Below are 19,740 nucleotides of genomic sequence, written 5' to 3'. Positions count from 1 at the left end.
TTAAAAGTATAGCATTCAGCCGTATTATGCATGTTTAATCAAATATTAGCTTTATTTTTATGCTATTTTTGTGCATGTACCATACGTATGTGAAAACAATAAAGCAACAATATAACAATATTCTATAAAATTGTTTTCCTATCCTCATATTGCCATTTATAAGTACATGTAAACCTAAGTGTTGTGCAACGTCGCAAAATCCTCACATTGCCATTTATAAGTACATGTAAACCTAAGTGTTGTGAAACGTCGCATAATCCTCACATTGCCATTTATAATTACATGTAAACCTAAGTGTTGTGAAACGTCGCATAATCCTCACATTGCCATTTATAAGTACATGTAAACCTTAGTGTTGTGACACGTCGCATAATCCTCACATTGTCATTTATAAGTACATGTAAACCTAAGTGTTGTGAAACGTCGCATAATCCTCACATTGCTATTTATAAGCACATGTATACCAAAAGGCATCCACATGTCTTTTCGAGCAACCGCAGGATCGTACGGACAGACAGATGGACATGACGGACTGAGGCCTAACTTACAATCTCCTCCGTTGAAATCAGTAAGGGACTAATAAAGATGTCAAATGTTGTGCTGTGTATCTATTTAGTGGAACATATTCTCATGTTTTATTTGTGTATCCCAGTCGTTATTCATTGTAAGTACCATTAAAGCATGTAATGCATTATCGTATCGTAGTGTTTTTGTTCATTGAACTACTTCGGATTTGATTATTTAATTTACTATATACTAGTAAATACGCATTCGCTATAGAAACCAATAAAACATCAGAAACTCTGTTACGAGAGAAATTATTGTACCTAACCACTACTCTTACTCTACACTACAGAACACGAACCATAAGCAAAACAAAGCATAGTTGTTGTTCTGCTCTAGCATGTAATGTAACCGTCTTGCAAGGGATTGTAAGAATGAACTGAATACTATAGTGTAAAGCGGCATTGATTGAAAAATATACCGGTTATTCGAGATATGTCTACTTTTTTTCTAGTTATTTACCCTTTATCTGCTTGTTAATTATTGTCAATATATTAATACCTAACGTAGTCATATTTTAATTAAATATTGTCAATATATTAACACCTAACGTAGTCATATTTTTATTAAATATTGCCAATATATTAACACCTAACGTAGTCATATTTTAATTAAATATTGGCAATATATTTACACCTAACGTAGTCATATTTTAATTAAATATTGTCAATATATTAACACCTAACGTGGTCATATTTTAATTTTATATTGTCAATATATTAACACCTAACGTAGTCATATTTTAATTAAATATTGTCAATAATATTAACACCTAACGTAGTCATATTTTAAATAAATATTGTCAATATATTAACACCTAACGTAGTCATATTTAAGGAGAAACTTCATACAGCTTAGAACGATTATAAATTCGTACAAGCTAAACAAACTGAGAAGGTACGTACGAAAACTCAAATGGTCGGCCACACAAAGCGATTCCTTAACAACAGGAAAACGAAAAACAATGAAATGCACCTTAATTCGAGCTTATATCTGCTTATGAATTCACAACCTCAACATCATACTCTTATAGTTGTAATGATAGGCCGACGCAAAAAGTTAAGTAGAAAAACTACCAAAAAGACGCCATTTTTAAAATATGGTAACAGGAGTATGTTAATTATACAATGGCATTGTTGTGCACGATTGTCTCTATGATGTGTCGGTACTTATAATTCAATTTTACATGGGTTTAAGACTCGCGTGATCAATTTAAATAGTGCCTAGACAGATGACATCAGAGTCATATCTCTGACTTATGCAATTTTTACGATTTTAAAATACAGCATTAGTTACTTCCAATTGTGATTTAAAAAGATCATAGCTACAACGCCCCGACAATCCTGGATCCGCCCCTAGCCATTAAAGGAAAACTGGCCCGCTCTCCACCTGCCATGTTTTTAACAAACCGAACAAAGGTGGTGATGATGTTGATGGTGTTGGTGATTATGGCGTTGATTATGGCGATGGTATTACTGCTGTACATGTGATAATGCAAATCAGAAAAAAGCACACAAAAAAACTAATCTTCTATAATATAATTAAAAAAAAACAACAACGCATACACTGTATTTTTATTTTTTAAATAAAACAACCGATAATTATAAATTAAAATATATTTAAAAAAATAAAAGTCGAGATTTATGCGAAAAAGACGAGTAAAACATTGGCAATAATAATCAAGTACAAAGTATAAAAATTCAAACAAAAATTAATACTAGCAAACACATGAACATGATTGATAGAAAATCAAACAATAATGGTCACGGATTAATACATGGCAGTCGTCAGCACAAAACTGTTATTGTACAAACTTCTGTTTTAAAAAAGAACATCAATTAATTTCTTTAAATCGCGAATATCCAAATCGAAATTTTGGATTCAAATATTCTGTTTGTTTTCTAATATTGGAATATTCGTTCCCAACTAAACATAACTTCTCTGCTTTTCGTGTTAAGTCGTTATAGAATGTATGTATTTGATTATCAAACATTTGAAATCCTGTGCGTGTATGTTATTATGTAATGCCCATGAATACCTCTGAAACCTGAAATAAGACTTTAGTCCCGCGTGTCTTTTCAATAAATTTCTGGGCCTTATCAACACGCCTTATCCGGTAAAAAAATAATGTTTTAGCTGCCGAAATGTTCATATATATATCCAATATCACATTAAAACGAAACACTAAATTTGCCGAGGTAATTGTTTTCTCTAAAAGGGAGGCTACCAATCAAGCTGCATATCGGCTTTACTCCAGACATATTTGCCTCCCCTCTTAAAGAACATTTTCTCGTCGAAGCCGCTGAAATTGAGCGCATTCTCCACGCCTACGTCCAAAACAGATCTCGATGGTTCTTTTGCACCCTTCGTGCAGTCCAAAAACCGCATCTGTGGAAAAAGAAATCAGGGGCGCTCTGAGAAAAACGGGGTTTAATTAATGTGCGTACAGTCCAGATTAGCCTGTGTATTCGTACACGCTTAAAATTGAAGACACTTTCCGCTATTATGGTATATTATTTAGGCGGAAAGTGTCGTCCCTGCGGACTGCACAGGATAATCTGGGACAAAACATTACGCACATGCATTAAGCCCCTTTTTCGCAGAGCGAGGCTTATGTGCATTTTTGTTAGCTATCTGTAAAATACTATGAGCAAACCATTGTCTCATAAACATACATTTTATGATGTCATTTTGATTACGAACACGTGCACAAGGGTTGTCGGCCTACACACGTCGGTATTTATATAAACTGAATTATCAGACATATTCTACATATACTACCAAATAATTGATTACTCTAGTAAAACAATGTAACAGGCGATACTGCTCAGTCGTTTGCGGAGTTTTGTCTTGTAAAGAACCAAACAACTTGAGCAACATTGTCTCTCTGCTGTGTACCAAAACGTAAATTTATATGGGTCAGGTTGAATTTGATAAACTTACATATTCGTCAAGGATCAGGTACGAATTCTGCATCTGAAACAAAAACATATAAACATGTAAGCAAAAGCCGAACAGAGTAAGAACTAATGTGAAGCAGTAACGTAAAGTAGTACAACGCTCAACGTTATAAAATATCGTGGCCATCACTGTGAATACGGACTCTGTAAGATCGAATCCCAGTCCGTCCACATTAATTGGCCACTCGCCTGGTGTCAATCAAACTCAGGTAATAATCAATCAGATTTCGTTTATTGCGGCCTCATGGTCCGACAAACAAAGACTGTCGGAGTAATGGAATAAGCGTTTTTATGAAAGCACCACTAAGTGGGCGGAGCGATCGCGTATTTGGCGACTGGTCAGTTGTACGGGGATTTGTATTGAACAAATTATACAGTGTCTATCCCCCCCCCCCCCCTCTTCCACTGATTTTAGGCAGGCAGTTGTGAGAAACTGTTGTTGTTTTTGTACTGGTTAACCACTTAATCCAGGTAATGTGTTCATGAAAAGCGTGGTTCCGGTTCACAGACCGCGTTAGGGCGAATATAACAATCCAAACCAACCAAACATAACGCGTGCACCTTTTCGTTAGATTCTGGCACCAAGCATTCGACATCCTTGTGTCTTCGGAGAAATTCGTCAAACTCAGCATTGGTGATGACAAAGGATTCTGCCCGTCTTAGTGCATCCGGACCGGTGTTTTCACCGTCTATCAGGAGGCACTGAAATACCTGGGGAATACGAAAACGACAAAATTAGTCTTTATTGTATCACTTGATCACATTTATTGCAAAGATTCAGCACCAAGTAAAGTTAAGAGTCAGCAACAAGTTGAGTCAATGATGACAGTTAGATAAATGTTTTTTGCTAGCTACGCAGGTGTTAACAGGAAACAGTAGCATTAACAAAAATGCTAAATTATGTGAATGTTTTATGCTAAGCAGAAACCGTATTCCTTATTTCAGAAACATTACTCGTGACATATGATAATCAAAGAGAGGTCATGTTTAAAAATCTACATGCATGACATTTCATAAAGTAAGTTTATTTTTTCTCTAACTTTTGCGTGGAAACTTGTGTTCTTTATCTATTTTAATGATGGTTACCTAAACCTTGACTCCACCAACCTTAAAAACCCAATCCCAAGCGAGGTCTTTATAAGTTATCATTAAATTACAGATTAAATGTAATGGAAATACCTAGGTATTTATCAAGTCTTATATTAAGCGGAAAACGTATGCCTATTTTCAGATAGATAACCTTTATTCCCATTTACATTTTATATAATCGGAAGCAATGTATTGAGATAGGTTATGTGTAAACATCATCGCAAGTTATCTCACATACGCTACTCTTCTTGGTGTACTGATATTCTGATAACAGAAACAATGGAGTGGCCTTGGACGAAGTCTTGACACATAAATAAATTTTCATAAAAATACCCCACTTCGTTATCGAGGTTTTAAGCAGAATGACAACTCGACCCACATGTCACCCGTTGCATGTTCTATGCAAACCTACTGTAGCGTAATGCGATGGAATTATACCGCACGCAACTCGACGCTTTCAAAGCCCAAACATTTTTCTAATCAACAAGATACATACGAGACCAAATTGGGCCGTTTGACAAAAAGACATTGCGAATTATGTATCCCCGGCAGTCTGGCGTTTACCATCTCTCTTAATACAAAACGTACCTATCTTAATTTACATAAAAGCACCAAACGAAAGTATGTCATAATGTCAAAAACATAGTAAAATGCGTTAATTTAACAGGAAATTTTCAGATAATTAAACATAACGTGTAATAAATAAATGCCACTACGTTACGTTACCTTCCACCTGCACGGATTAAGGTGCATTATTTCCTCCACCATGTTCTCATCCTTGTTGTGCGTGTTCACAACTGTGTTCAGTTTGAATGCCACCTGCACAAACATAACTATAAACACGTCCGCAAGGACTGAAGATTTTGAAATTTTTTACAACTGTGTTCAGTTTGTATGCCACCTGCAAAAACATAATTATAAAGACGTTCGCAGATTTGAGATTTTGAAACGTGTTCACAACTGTGTTCAGTTTAAATGCCACCTGCAAAAACATTATTATAAAGACGTCCGCAAAGATTGGAGATTTTGAAACGTGTTCACAACTGTGTTCAGTTTGATTGCCACCTGCAAAAACATAATTATAAAGACGTTCGCAAAGATTGGAGATATTGAAACGTGTCCACAACTGTGTTAAGTTTGAATGCCACCTTCAAAAAACATACTTATAAAGACGTCCGCAGAGATTGGAGATTTTGAAACGTATTGAGAACTGTGTTCAGTTTGAATGCCACCTGCACAAGCATTCTAATAATGACAAACGTAAAGATTTGAGATTTTGAATGCATATTATCAATGCATGATCTTTAAACCAGCGCATAATGTCGTAATTACTCTACGTTTTCGGACACTTAATTATTTTTTTCTTCGTGTCCAAAAATTTAGATACGAAAAATATCCAAAATTACAGGTCTCCAAAAATTGAGAGACACAAATTAAGACGGCCGAAACTTATATTGAAATAAAAGCAATAAATCAATCTACAATTATTTTATTGTGATTTATTCTTCTTTCCCTGCTCAACAAAATAAATACAACTTCACTTTGTCTAAAATGATATAGAACAAAAGGTAAGAACATAACAGATTATGCTTCCTTCATAGAACGGATCAGTTTGAAATGCTGTTGAATTAATCTATTGTTGCCTACCGGTAGCATGGTGTTTTACCCAATTACGCGAATGTAATAAACCATTGACCTCAGGCATGCATCTGCCAGGTTTAATGACCTTAATCCGGTTGTTAAAAAACAAACATGATCGAAGTGTCACAAGATAAGCGAAAATAGGGCCGTAGTCTGTAGAATAACGCTGTAAATCTAATGTCCGAAAATTAAGAGACATTAATTATGGACGACACCCGTATGTCCGAAAATTGAGAGTCACGAAAAATAATATTGTTTGCTAAAAAAGAGGGAGTCCGAAAATTAAGTGTCCAAAAAAAGAGAGTAATTACCTGTTATCATGCAGCTCGGAGTCTTGTCAATAGCCGAAAGGCTTATCAGCAATATATGATCGTAAAACCTGGTCACAACCATCGTACAAATTGAAGGATAATCAACATCTAGTTGCTTATCATAAATACATGACCTACAAAACACTGTTTGACCATCGTACAGAGACAGCTTATAAATTCAGCGATTAAATTATAAATTATTATCGAAAAACTATTATCATCGGTGCATTACTTTATTATCGGCGCACAGTCTTCGCACAGATCAGAGCCTTATCCATAATTTATTGATTATCATCCGTGGACCTTATAATCGGTGCACAGTCTCCGCATGCTTATCGATAAATTATTGTTTATCATCAGTGTATTACCTTATAATCAGCGCACAGTCTTTGCACGGATCGCAGGCTAATCAGATGACTTTTCTGTCCTTGCTGTCGACCGATCTTCTCATTTGTATCGGCATCAAAGCTGTCGCACGAGACAGCCAAAATGTCCAAAAACTCACCTGAAGAGATATTTTACGGGAATTTGATACGAGCCTCGCTCTAGGAAAACGGGGCTTAATGCATGTGCGTAAAGTGTCGTCCCAGACTAAACTGGACTTGCGCTATGAAGAGACTTCATTGAAACGAAAATATCACAATGGCGGAAAGTTTCGTCCCTGATTAGCCTGTGTGGACTACATTAGCCTGTGTGGACTACATTAGCCTGTGTGGACTACATTTACCCACGTTTTCATAGAGCAAGGCTCATATTACGGACAGCTGTTAGAAGCGTTTAAACAGACCGTTCAATAAAAAAAAGTGTCACTTATCTGTTCCCCCCCACACACACACTTTCTAAAGTATTATTCTTTCACCTTACTTTTACGACATATTTTTGCGAACTAGACTAAGATATAGCTCACATAATGGTGACGCACTCATATTACTCTAACGGCAAATTTGTGTGTGGCAAAAAAAGAAAAACAAGTTTCCACTAACATCGACACAATTTTGGGGTAGGTATCGGTCGGCTGAACTTGTTTTCTTCGTTTACGTTCTTAATAATTAATTCCCAGTTTAATAAGAATATGCATTGCCTTGCAGACATCATCGTTATTTATCATTATTTCGTATTGTAATAGTCTTAAGTGAATTAGCTTCAGTTAATGTCAAGTTAATTTAGTTTATATGATCGCATGAAGCAAACATGATCGCAAAATTTAAAGTAATTTACCCGGTAGGGAATTTCGCAAAAATGACCGAAGACTCAACCTGCAACACAACAGTCAAATTACGGGTCGGCGCGTGAAAAGTAGGGTCGGTTGGGTAAACGGAAACAAACAACTTGTTTACGCATTAAGGCTTACATTGCGATACGGCCTACTATCGGAATGGTAAGAATTACTATTGTTTGGCCTTGGTTTGTTTACAAATCCGATATGGATACTACTACATGATAAACCGTTATTGTTTACAAGTTATAAAAGCATGTCAAGACGGCGTGCTTCGAGTAACTTGAAAAAGTACGTTAAATAGGTCATTACTTTAAGTGTACACAAGTGTCCATGACCGGTAAACGATCTACCGTCAAGGCCATCGTGGTTACGCATTAAACATTATAGCTCCGCTTTAATGGTTGTAAGAAGCGATATTATTAAACCGCTCTTATAATAAAATTTCCAAAACGTTTTAGGATAAACCTTAATCTGTACTTTTTATCGTTCACATGGTTAAGAATATTGTGTTTGTATATGAACAATATAATTCAAGTGCAATTTTTACTGCATATTCCATGATCGCTAAATAATCCATTTTTATTTTAAAAAAACAGATTTTTTTTATAAATAATTGATCGTGTGTGTTATGAGATGTTATGATTTCAAATGGCGTATTTTTACCGCACTTAATTGAATCATTTACGGTTAAGAGCATGAAACAATTATGTACATGAATATGGGGACGATCGCAAAGTATTAAATACTATAGTATTTCGAACAAATACAATTTCGAACGAATATTCCTCATTTACAAAAAAATAGCTATGACATCATTTTAGAAGCATACGCGTCAACGTTACAAAATGCCCAGTATGCCTGTTGGTTCTCTGAAAACGACAAGAAATAATCATTTTCAGAAAATGTTTATGAACATCGTGACGAGCATAAACAATCAACCAAAATATCAAATTTACTTGTTTTCAATAAATAATATGAATATATATTGTTCTTGGCCGAATGATTTCTGTTGATTTTTCAAGAGACACATTAATAATCAATGCTTTTCATTATGTGAAATAAGCGAAGCTGATACGTTGACGACCTCATTGAAACAACTGAGGACGAAATCTTCAATGAAACCAAATCGTGCGAATGAAACCAAAACATGCGATTTAACTTAAATATTTAGATATATCATGATTTGCAAACTGTTATAAATTTAATACAATCGTTGACTTTGCTACCCATGGCGATAACGTAAGTAATATTAAACATTGATAACGCTATTGTAAGACTGCTGATAAAATGTAGGTTACAGGTGGGCTAAACACACGCTATGTAGATATCATATTACTAAAAACTAAAACTGAATATAGCAACGACGCTGACATTTGACTCGTATTAGATAACACGTATATATGTGACGAACTGCGAGTCACATTATCTTGACGCGATAACTAAAATTGATTTACGCAATCACATGTGCAAGTAAATATTGTGTATTGCACATCTTCGCTTCATTGTGATTATATATTTGAAGTATGAAATCAAACGCTAAAATATGGAAGTAGTATTGGTAGTAAGCTCCATAAACAATTAACATTGTATGCGGGGCGACCGACCAACAGAGAGATTATATGAGCCGCGTTCTGGGAAAACTGGGCTTAATGCATGTGCGTAAAGTGTCGTCCCAGATCAGCATGTGAAGTCCGCACATGCTAACCAGCTACGACAATTTCTCGCTTGTATTGTATTTATCGTGTACAATATGTCTCTTCTAAGCGAACATCCAGTTTAGGCGGAAATTGGCGTCCCTGGTTAGCCTGTGCAGACTGCACAGGCTAATCTGGGACGACACTTTACGCACATGCATGAAGCCAGGTTTTCCCTAGAACGCGGCTCATGCGGGGGTATGATAGCACTCACCGTACTTCTCAAACCAGCGCTCCGAGACGAGACTTCCGTTACTGACGATGCTGACGCTCTCGACGCCCAGCGTCTGTTTGCAGAACTTAACCAGCTCCCCGACGAACGCTCCCTTCTTCACTATGAACGGTTCGCCACCGGAAAAGTTGATTTTCTTCATGCCTTAAACGATTGAAACAAACAGGGCTTTGTTGCTTAAAGCTTAAACGGATAATTATTTTTTTATCAAATTATTTATGTGATTTAAAATGTTACGACTTTGGTGTATGTTTTAATTATTTGTAAGCTCGAATAGTTTGATAGTAACATTGCTCTTAAAATTAATTTTGTTTGGGTCTGAGTTAAAAGACAGTTTTGACTTTTCAGCAACCGGGCCCAGAATAACCTGATTAAGAAATTGAAACGTCGTTTATATGCCTATATACTTATATATATATATGAGCCTCGCTCTACGAAAAGGGTGTTTAATGCATGTGCGTAAAGTGTCGTCCCAGATTAGCCTGTTCAATCCGCAAAGGCTAATCAGGGACGACACTTTATCGCTTTTATTGTATTTTTCATTTAAAGGTCGACCCTTCCAGTTTACGCGGAAAGTGTCGTCCCTGATTAGCCTGCGCATTTCGCACTGCACAGGCTATTCTGGGACGACACATTACGCACATGCATTAACCCCCTTTTCACAGAGCGAGGCTTATGTATTTTTTTGATGATTCATAAAATCCGGTTGAATGGTGAGATTTAAACATACGAGATATTCGAAGTTTAAATCTCGACAAACAAACACGCAGGTAACGTTCAAGGTAACGTTCAAAATTTCTCACATCAAAAAGTAACAAGGAACTAAAACATCATATAGACATAATGAATGCACTCTGAAAATAGGAGTCTGATCGATTTTAATCAATTCAATAATTTATTTCCTTTGTATTATAAGACATTTTAGATTCTCCAAATAAACATCAATATCTAGAAGATTATATTTTCTTAACTCAACAAAAGACAGCTCTTTTGTCTTAAACAAGCCATTTTCGACGACGAATCGCGTGAAACAACTACTTCAGTAGAGCTTCATTCTAGGAAAACTGGGCTCAACTTTAAGTGTCATTCCAAATTAGCTTGTGCAGTTCGTGCAGGCTAATCAGGGACGAAACTTTGCAAAGTCAACACAGACTAATCTGGAATGACTCAACGGACATGCGTTAAGCCCAGTTTTCGCAGAACGCCGCTCATATCAAAGTATATTGATCAACCACTTACCCGCATTTTTCAAGAGTTCTAGCCCTCTCTTCGCATCGTCAAGCGGTAACACAAACGATGTTTTCGCAGTGTGAAAACAAAATCCGCACTTGTAGTTGCATTTCCGCGTGAAATGATAATTCACGCTTAGTGGGACTACATTTTCGGCGTATTCATCCGACGGCATGACAGTCGGCATTCTCGTCGGCAGTTTTCCAGCCGGCAGTTCGCCATTTTGCAATTTTATTTCACCGCAGCTCGTGTTTTCCGTGGCACACAGATTATTATTAGGTTCTTTCAGTTTGTTATATAGCCGAAAGCGATTAATCGCAAGCAGGAACGCAAAAAGCACCGCGCAGAGTATGCAAGCGGTAGCTGCAAATAACTCCATCATGATAGTAAATCTTAAATAAATTTCGATGCTATGCTAAATGTATGGTACTTTCTAAAAAGCAATATTTCGCACAACAGACCTGTTTCGGCGGCTGAATATATACGCTAGAATGAAATCTCGCGCGTTTAATGCACCCTTGAGCTTTTCAGAAAACGTATCGAAATTCCCGGCAAAGATTCCGGTCTACTTTCGTTTCCCTATATCGAAATATAAACGAATGGAGTTACAATCTATTCATAGCACGTGCTATAAGCGCCTACGATTGGAAAATCCGGCCTGTTTGTACCGTGCCAATACGCTTCCATCGCTGGATTACGTATTTTGTCGGAAGCACGGACCAATAGCGCACTGTTTCCAATTTATGATCGAGTTAAGCGCAGATGGCTTCCCAAATATCAGAGCGAATGGTATAGCCAATGGAAATTACAGAATATGAGACTACCTATTGCATTATACACTTTGTCAAATACAAAAAGACTGATAGTGCGCTATAAGATAATTATTATAATTCTTTAAGCGTAAATAATACACGTTTCTGAGGCGGATCCAGGATGGGTGGTGAGGGGGGGGGGCGGTGCGAAATAAAAATATGAAAGATAGGTCATAAACCCATAACAGTTCACTTATTAACAGTCTAAAAATTGAAAGTGTGCCGTTGCTAGTGATTCGGCATTGGAACCAGTTGTTGAGACTCAGCATTGGAACCCGTTTCGAGTGACTCGGCATTGGAACCCGTTGCGAGTGACTCGGCATTGAAACCCGTTGCGAGTGACTCGGCATTGGAACCCGTAGCTAGTAACTCGGCATTGGAACCCGTTGCTAGTGACTCGGCATTGGAACCCGTTGCTAGTGACTCGCATTGAAACCGTTGCGAGTGACTCGGCATTGGAACTCGTTACAAGTGACTCGGTATTTGAACCCGTTGCTCTGCATTTTAAATCGTTGCTAGTGACTCTTCATTGGAACCCGTTGCGAGTGACTCGGAATTGACCAGTCGGTTGTGTCTCGGAATGGACTAGTCGCTTGCGACTCCGAATCGGAACCAGTCGCTGGTGACTCGAAATTGGAAACAATCGCTGGTGACTCGGTATCGGAACCAGTCGCTGGTGACTCGGAATAGGAACCAGACGGTGGCGACTCGGAATTGGAACTAGTCGCTGTTGACTCGGAATCGGAACCAGTCGCTGGTGACTCGGCATAGGAACCCGTTGCTAGTGACACGGAATGGACCAGTTACTGATGACTAGGAATTGAAACCAGTTGCTGGTGACTAGGAATTAGAACCATTCGCTGGTGACTCGGGTTTGGAACCAGTCGCTAGTGACTCGGAATCGGAACTAGTCGCTGGTTACTCGGGATAGGAACCAGTCACTGGTGTCTCAGAATTAGAAACAGCCGCTTGTGACTCGGAATCGGAACCAGTCGCTGGTGACTCGAAATAGGAACTAGCCGCTGGGAACTCGAAATTGGAACCAGTTGCTGGTGACTCGGAATCGGAACCAGTCGCTGGTGACGCGCCATCTTCGGAACGCCTGCTGCAAGGCTCCTCAATGTTTTATCCACTGTGAGCGGACAAGACCTCTTCCGATGGTCATTTTCAGTCTTTCATAGCGACCCTCATTTCTCTCAACAAAAAAACGCACTCAGCACGTAATGAGACAACGTGATAACGTAACGCAAACTTAATTCCAAACTTCAGGGTTGCAAATAACAGTAGCGTTCAGATGACTTTCTAATTATATGATAATCCTTAGTGACGTATATGTAATTAAAAATAACATTTAATACATGGCGATAATAAAATCGAACAGGAAAAACAAACTTCCGTTGGCAAAACATATGCATGTGTGTGTACACTTGGAGACTTTTCTAACGCAACACTTTCAATTTTGAATATCTCAGTAATTAGTTAAGATTTTAATTTTAAATCGCAAATGTGATCATGTGACTATATTTTGTGCAAGATAACGATAAAATCATTCATCCGTGGCAATCGAGCGCTTTTGCACGTGGGGTAGGTATGGTTTCATCTTTTTACACGAGAAAATGGTGAAACGCGATATGATTCTTATTTTATTAAATTTTCTCTTTTATAGGTGGGTTGGGGAAAACATAACATTTATTAGAAAAAAGCAATATGGCTAAATATCCTTGAGCGCAATGTTGCAAGTCGGTGGGTCATTAAAACATGTACGTTAATGCGTGTTACTTTTCACACTATTATTTTACGATGTACGATTTTGAAAATTTTACTTTTTCAGTGATTTTTTTATATTTGTTATGTTTGATATTTTAATGTTGATTCATTTCAATTAAATTTACATGAAGTAATAGATATGTGTTGAATAAGTATATGTCCAAATTTCAACAAAATCCGTTCTACAATAAGGGAGCTATAATGATTTGAATACGTGTTGCGCTAGAAAAGTCACCAATTGTACAAGGGCAATTAAATATGAAACTGCAATTATTTTGTGTAATGTATAAACTATTAGTTCAACGTATTATAACAGATGCAATGAGAATATAATATGAAACCGCACTTTTTAAATGTATAACTTTTTATTTCAGCCTACAAAAAACAAATAATATAATATGAAACTACACAGGTTTTTGTTCTTTAGTGACAGCTTTTCCAGGAAAATACAATATAAAAAACACACTTGTTAATGGTTCAATATCCAAATGTGTACTTCAACGTAGAATGACATATACAAGGAGAACACAATATGAAACGGACAATATAAAAAGTAAACTTTTAAACCAAACTAAAATGGCATATGCAAGGAAAAAGCAATATGAGACTGCATTTTAAAAACAACAACTTTTTGACATATATACTAGGAGAAAACGATATGGAACCGCACAATTAAACAAAACAAAAAACTTTTATTTGGACGTAAAATAACGTTGTGCAATATTTTATTTCAACGTTGGATGATTTATACAAAAAGAATACAATATGAAAGTGGATATTTATGTACATTTTTCAATAGATAAAATTTTATTTCAAACTAGAATGACACATAAGGAAAATAAAACCTGGAACTGCAAAATAAAAAATATAAATTCAATATATTAACATGTGTTTCGACGTAAAATGATATATAATATGTTGAGAAATGTTATGCCGTTCTACTTTATTTGGCTACCAACGTGGAACACTTCGAAAATAAGAGTTTTATAGTATATAGAAAAAATTGTGAATGTTATAAAGAGTATATTCGCAAGCACGTTTATACATTGTATACGAATCGAAAGAAATTCTTCAAATACCTCTGCGACTGCATAAGGTTATTCCATTTATACAGTTATAATGACATCAACACGAAATGGAATATATATGTATAATGATATGTGCTACATTAAAAAAAACACCACTTCCGACAATTTTTTTATAACGTTTAAGTTTCGTGAATTTTTCTAATTATGTACCTTACTTTCTGAGAGTTCCAAAAGAGATGTTGTTTACATTAAGTACACATGCTATTTTGTTTCGATTCAATTTTGTACATTAACGAGTTTGATTTAAACTATTGTTGATAACCATAACTTGAAGACGTGGTTTAAAGCTGTCCCTTGTTTTGTTGAATAATGCTCTAAACAAACTTGTCCATTCTTCGTGAGCTTTTACATAGTCGTTCCAGTAGCTTTTACATATCGGCTTCACATCACGTTAAATAACTTTTTTAAGAAATGGCATATCTTTGCTGCGCATTACAACAACTGCCGACCTCAGATCTAATACCATATAATTAAAAAAAAATTATTGAAGAAAGAATGACAAGTATTTAGAAACAAACTTAAAAGAAAAACACATAACATACACATGGCGAAACAGTTCAATAAACAGTCTTTCATCGTGCATGCAAACTAGTGCACAAACGTAATTGAGCCTTGTTCTGAGAAAACTGGGTTTACTGCATGTGCGTAAAGTGTCATCCCAGATTAGCCAGTGCAGTCCGCACAGGCTAATCAGGGACGACACTTTCCGCTTTTATGACATTTTTCGTTTAAAATGAAGGCTCTTCTTATCAAAAATCCAATTAAGGCGGAAAGTGTCGTCCCTGATTAGCATGTGCGGACTGCACAGGCTGATCTGGGACGACACTTTACGCACATGCGTTAAGCCCAATTTTCTAAGAACGCGACTCAATTGTTCAAGTTAACATCGTTAACTGCACGCCAATAGGCCTGTCATTGTACATTTCATCACCTGGGGATGTTCTTTACGTACACGTGGAACATGCCCAAATGTCCCTTATTTTGCACTTCTACATCGGAGGACGTTTTTCACATACACGCGAAACTCACTGTCACAGAAGCCAATGATGAACGGGTTGACGCTGCTTTATATGAAGTTCGTATTAATCAACAGTAAAATCCACCAAGGACTTTCGTATCTCTGTTGTCTATATACTAAAGTTATCGCACAGCTGGGCATCAGGCCTACGAATGACGTGATTGCCATGAGAAATATCATCAGCGTGATTTTAAGATTTATGTCACTGATCGTATTGCGTTTACGCTGCTTCACTGCTGTTTCTTGTCGGATATCTTTTCGCGTGTCTTCTGGTGTTACAAGATTTTGCATTTGATTAGATTCGAAACTGGCATTTGTACCATTCACTGATCATGTGCCTTGTTGAATGTTTATTGATATGGTGTTTCAACATTTTTTTGTTTAGAGTTGTTAACTTTTCGATCAATCAAAGAGTACATCACGACGAAGCATGTGAAAATCAAGGCAACATCCACAATCTTGACAATGTTGGAGACTTTTATAAGCCAGAAAAACTCTCCCGTAACCGGTATACCATAATTATGTCCTTTTAACGTGACGTTTGCCTCAATGATTTGCACATCAATTTCTACTACTTCAGCCGTGAGGAAATCGGGAATGCAAGACCCACACGTGATTGCAAACAAGCCAGCCGAGATTAACTGGCAGCGAAATGGTGTGAACTTCCATGTTGGAAATGGTTCATAAACCTTAAGAAATCGATCTATTGCAACGATACACACCATCACAACTGAGCAGGAGATTGCAGAAATATTAACAAAATACCCCAGTTTGCAAGCGACGTCGCTGGTGAATGTTACCGCATAAAGATCGTGCGTTATATTTGTGACGCCCGCCACGTGTGTGAAGTTAGCCTATTTAGCCTATTTAGCCTATTTAGTACATAGGTTGAAACATACATCCTATTTAGCCTATTTAGCCTATTTAACAGCCTTTTCAGCCTATTTAGCCTATTAAGTACAAAGTTAACAGCATTTTGAGCCTATTTAGCCTATTTAGTACAAAGGTTGAAACATACATCCTATTTAGCCTATTTAGTACAAAGGTTGAAACATACATCCTATTTAGCCTACATCCACCAAACACACTATCCAATGTGTGACTGAGAGATAAACCAGTAGCTGATTTGCTGATTTGCCGTCGATTAGTGCATTATTTGCTTGTAATAATAATAATAATAATAATAATAATAATAACTTTATTTCACGAAGATAACACATTAAGAAATAGCATATCTTTTTTACAATGTGGTCTTCAAAAAACGCAGTATATGTAAATATAACTCAACAATGTCTAGCATACTGCAATCAGCCTTAAAATAATTACAAAAGCATCATATAATGAAAATACTAATACTAATACAAATAATATTAATAATATAAAATAATAGTAATATAATTACAATAATAATAATAAAAATAATAATAATAAATAATAGTAGTAATAATAATAATAATAATAATAATAATAATAATAATAATAATAATAATAATAATAATAATAATAATAATAATAATAATAATAACAATTATAATAATAGTAATAATAATAATTATAATAATAATAATAATGGTTATTTCATTCTTTCATAACAACAGACAATCACAAAGCAAAAAGAAGAATAATAAAATACTTGTAAAAGGTAAATGATAAGGCATTGTTTATAAGTCCAACACAACCTGATACTAAGAGAAGCATCACAAAAGGAATGTTTTTTTAAATGTGTTTTTTATTAAAAGAGTCTAATATATCTTCCAAATATCCATCGCAACACGAATTCTGCATTTTCTATAACAAAGATTTTATTTCGTTTACTAGTCAAAATGATATGCATATAATGGAGTGCGAAATATATACATGTATCAACCATGAGTATCACTTGAGACTTTGACACGATATCGTACATAAGTGACACACTTGTCATTCGACTGCGATTATATTTTTTTAATCGTCAGATGTCGGTAAATCACCGTACCTTAAACTTCCGACATAATATACAATTCTTCCTTTATTGTATCACTGCTTTTCGAATCACCGCTTCATAACATCAGATGCCTCATAAAATCTCAGCTTTATAAAGGTACTGAAAGTGTGTGAAAGGTTATCGCCGTTTGTTAAATTGAATTATCGAAATAAACAGAAGAGACAACAATAACGTTATCGCGCAATTTTAGCGAAGCCGAATCCCACAACTCAAGTCAAGACACAAGACAATTTCTTCATTGAAAAGTCGTAAGAAACAAGATAACTATAATTAAAGAATTAATAATTGTTTAAGTGTTGTTCGTTTATCTGTGTATATTAAACTGATAAAACTTCAAAAGAAAAGCTACTATAACTACTGCTACCTCTTCTGCTGCTGTTGCCGTTACTGCTACTATAACTTATAAATAACAACAATAACTACAGCCACTACTACTTAGACTGCTATCAGTACCTACACTACGACGTCTACTAAAACAACAAACAATGTTGTGAGTTTATTTATATTTTTCCGTGTTCAGTAGTATTTTTCTACAATTTTACGGCTACTACTACTACTACTACTTCTACTACCACTACTGCCACTACTGCTACTACTGCTATTTCTGCTTCTGCTTCTACTACTACTACTACTACTACTACTACTACTACTACTACTACTACTACTACTACTACTACTACTATTACTACTACTACTACTACTTCTACTACACTACTACTACTACTACTACTACGACTACTACTACTACTACTACTACTACTACTACTACTACTACTACTACTACTACTACTACTTCTACTACTTCTACTACGACGTCTACTACTACTACTTCTACTACTACTACAACTTCTTCTACTACTACTACTTCTACTACTACTACTACTACTTCTACTACTACTACTACTACTACTACTACTACTACTACTACTACTACTACTACTACTACTACTATTACAACTACTACTACTACTAATACTACTACTACTACTTCTACTACTACTACTACTACTACTACTACTACTACTACTACTACTACTTCTACTACTACCACTACTCCTACCACTACCATCGTTGCCATCACGACTTCTACTATTATTTATGCTGCTGCTACTACTTATTCGTCAAATCGTGTTTTTATATATATGAGCCGCGTTCTGAGAAAACTGTGCTTAATGCATGTGCGTAAAGTGTCATCCCAGATTAGCCTGTGAAGTCCGCACAGGTTAATCAGGGACGACACTTTCCGCTTTTATGGTATTTTTCGTTTAAAGGAAGTCTCTTCTACACGAAAATCCAGTTTAGGCGGAAAGTGTCGTCCCTGATTAGCCTGTGCGGACTGCACAGGCTAATCTGGGACGTCACTTTACGCACATGCATTATGCCCAGTTTTCTTAGAACGCGACTCATATATAGCCCAGAGGGACATCGTGACTTTGTATTAATTGTATCTTAATTTCTGACACCCTAAAAACAACAACATGGGACTTGTTTGATCGTTTGTTTGCCAATTTAATTTAATATAGATCAACGTTATCCTCAAATCAAAAGGCTCTTAAAATGTTTATTCACAGAGGGGATACATTAAAGAGGAACATTAAATTAATTTACACTATTTCTACGAAGATAAATAATTATATATGCTTATATATCTGAAACAATTAAGTTGACACCTTTGGCACATTTACTGTGAATAGTAAAACTATTGCAAAGTGAACTTAATTTATAAAAATAATAAACACACTCTTGAATTATAAAAATATTAACATATCACATGTTTATTAATGAGTCACTATTGTACCTTTTCGGGCTTCTCAACCTGACAGGTTTTCCTAGTATACAAAATAATTTGTTTGAACAAGCGTATTTTTGACAATCTACTTTGTTCTCTGAAATGTTGAAGCCCGATTACAGTTTATCGTGTTTTTGGTGACAGTGGTTAGCATTCGCTACAGTCGTTTAAATATGTGATTCAAAATAAATATAGTTAAACGGATAGAATAACAGAAAAGGGATTGCACATCTTTGTTATTTTATTATTATAAGCATCGGATTTTCTTTTTTAAAGTTGTCATAGAGGTAAGTGTGTCTTTTACTTTTCAAATTTTGCTCAAGCTCAAATAGAGGCATCAAT

General features: G+C 35.9%; 3 protein-coding genes across 16 annotated transcripts in view; 1 reads left to right on the top strand and 2 right to left on the bottom strand.

Moving 5' to 3' along the window:
• Positions 1-11,309, bottom strand: part of LOC127856509 (radical S-adenosyl methionine domain-containing protein 2-like) — a 66,570-nt gene extending 55,261 nt beyond the window's left edge. Inside the window, exons 1-7 of one of the 2 annotated variants that reach the window (XM_052392782.1) lie at positions 10,950-11,309; positions 9,693-9,854; positions 6,934-7,070; positions 5,340-5,432; positions 4,086-4,235; positions 3,508-3,540; positions 2,782-2,952 (exon numbers count right to left, since the gene is read on the bottom strand). In XM_052392782.1, the coding sequence (XP_052248742.1) occupies positions 2,788-2,952; positions 3,508-3,540; positions 4,086-4,235; positions 5,340-5,432; positions 6,934-7,070; positions 9,693-9,854; positions 10,950-11,127 (918 nt within the window). In that variant the 5' untranslated portion in view covers positions 11,128-11,309 and the 3' untranslated portion in view covers positions 2,782-2,787. Of the gene's footprint in view, positions 1-2,781; positions 2,953-3,507; positions 3,541-4,085; positions 4,236-5,339; positions 5,433-6,933; positions 7,071-9,692; positions 9,855-10,949 lie in introns of those variants that run through there. The other variant, XM_052392783.1, reaches the window with a different exon arrangement.
• LOC127856501 (uncharacterized) overlaps positions 1-19,740 on the bottom strand; it is a 405,251-nt gene that overhangs the window by 248,320 nt on the left and 137,191 nt on the right. The window lies entirely within an intron of this gene.
• Positions 1-19,740, top strand: part of LOC127856496 (uncharacterized) — a 365,893-nt gene that overhangs the window by 287,758 nt on the left and 58,395 nt on the right. The window lies entirely within an intron of this gene.

Source organism: Dreissena polymorpha, chromosome 13 (assembly GCF_020536995.1).
Source record: "Dreissena polymorpha isolate Duluth1 chromosome 13, UMN_Dpol_1.0, whole genome shotgun sequence".
Classification (NCBI taxonomy): Eukaryota; Metazoa; Mollusca; class Bivalvia; order Myida; family Dreissenidae; genus Dreissena; species Dreissena polymorpha.
The sequence above is the reverse complement of the archived record's forward strand: the minus strand, read 5'-3'. Positions and strand labels throughout refer to the sequence as shown.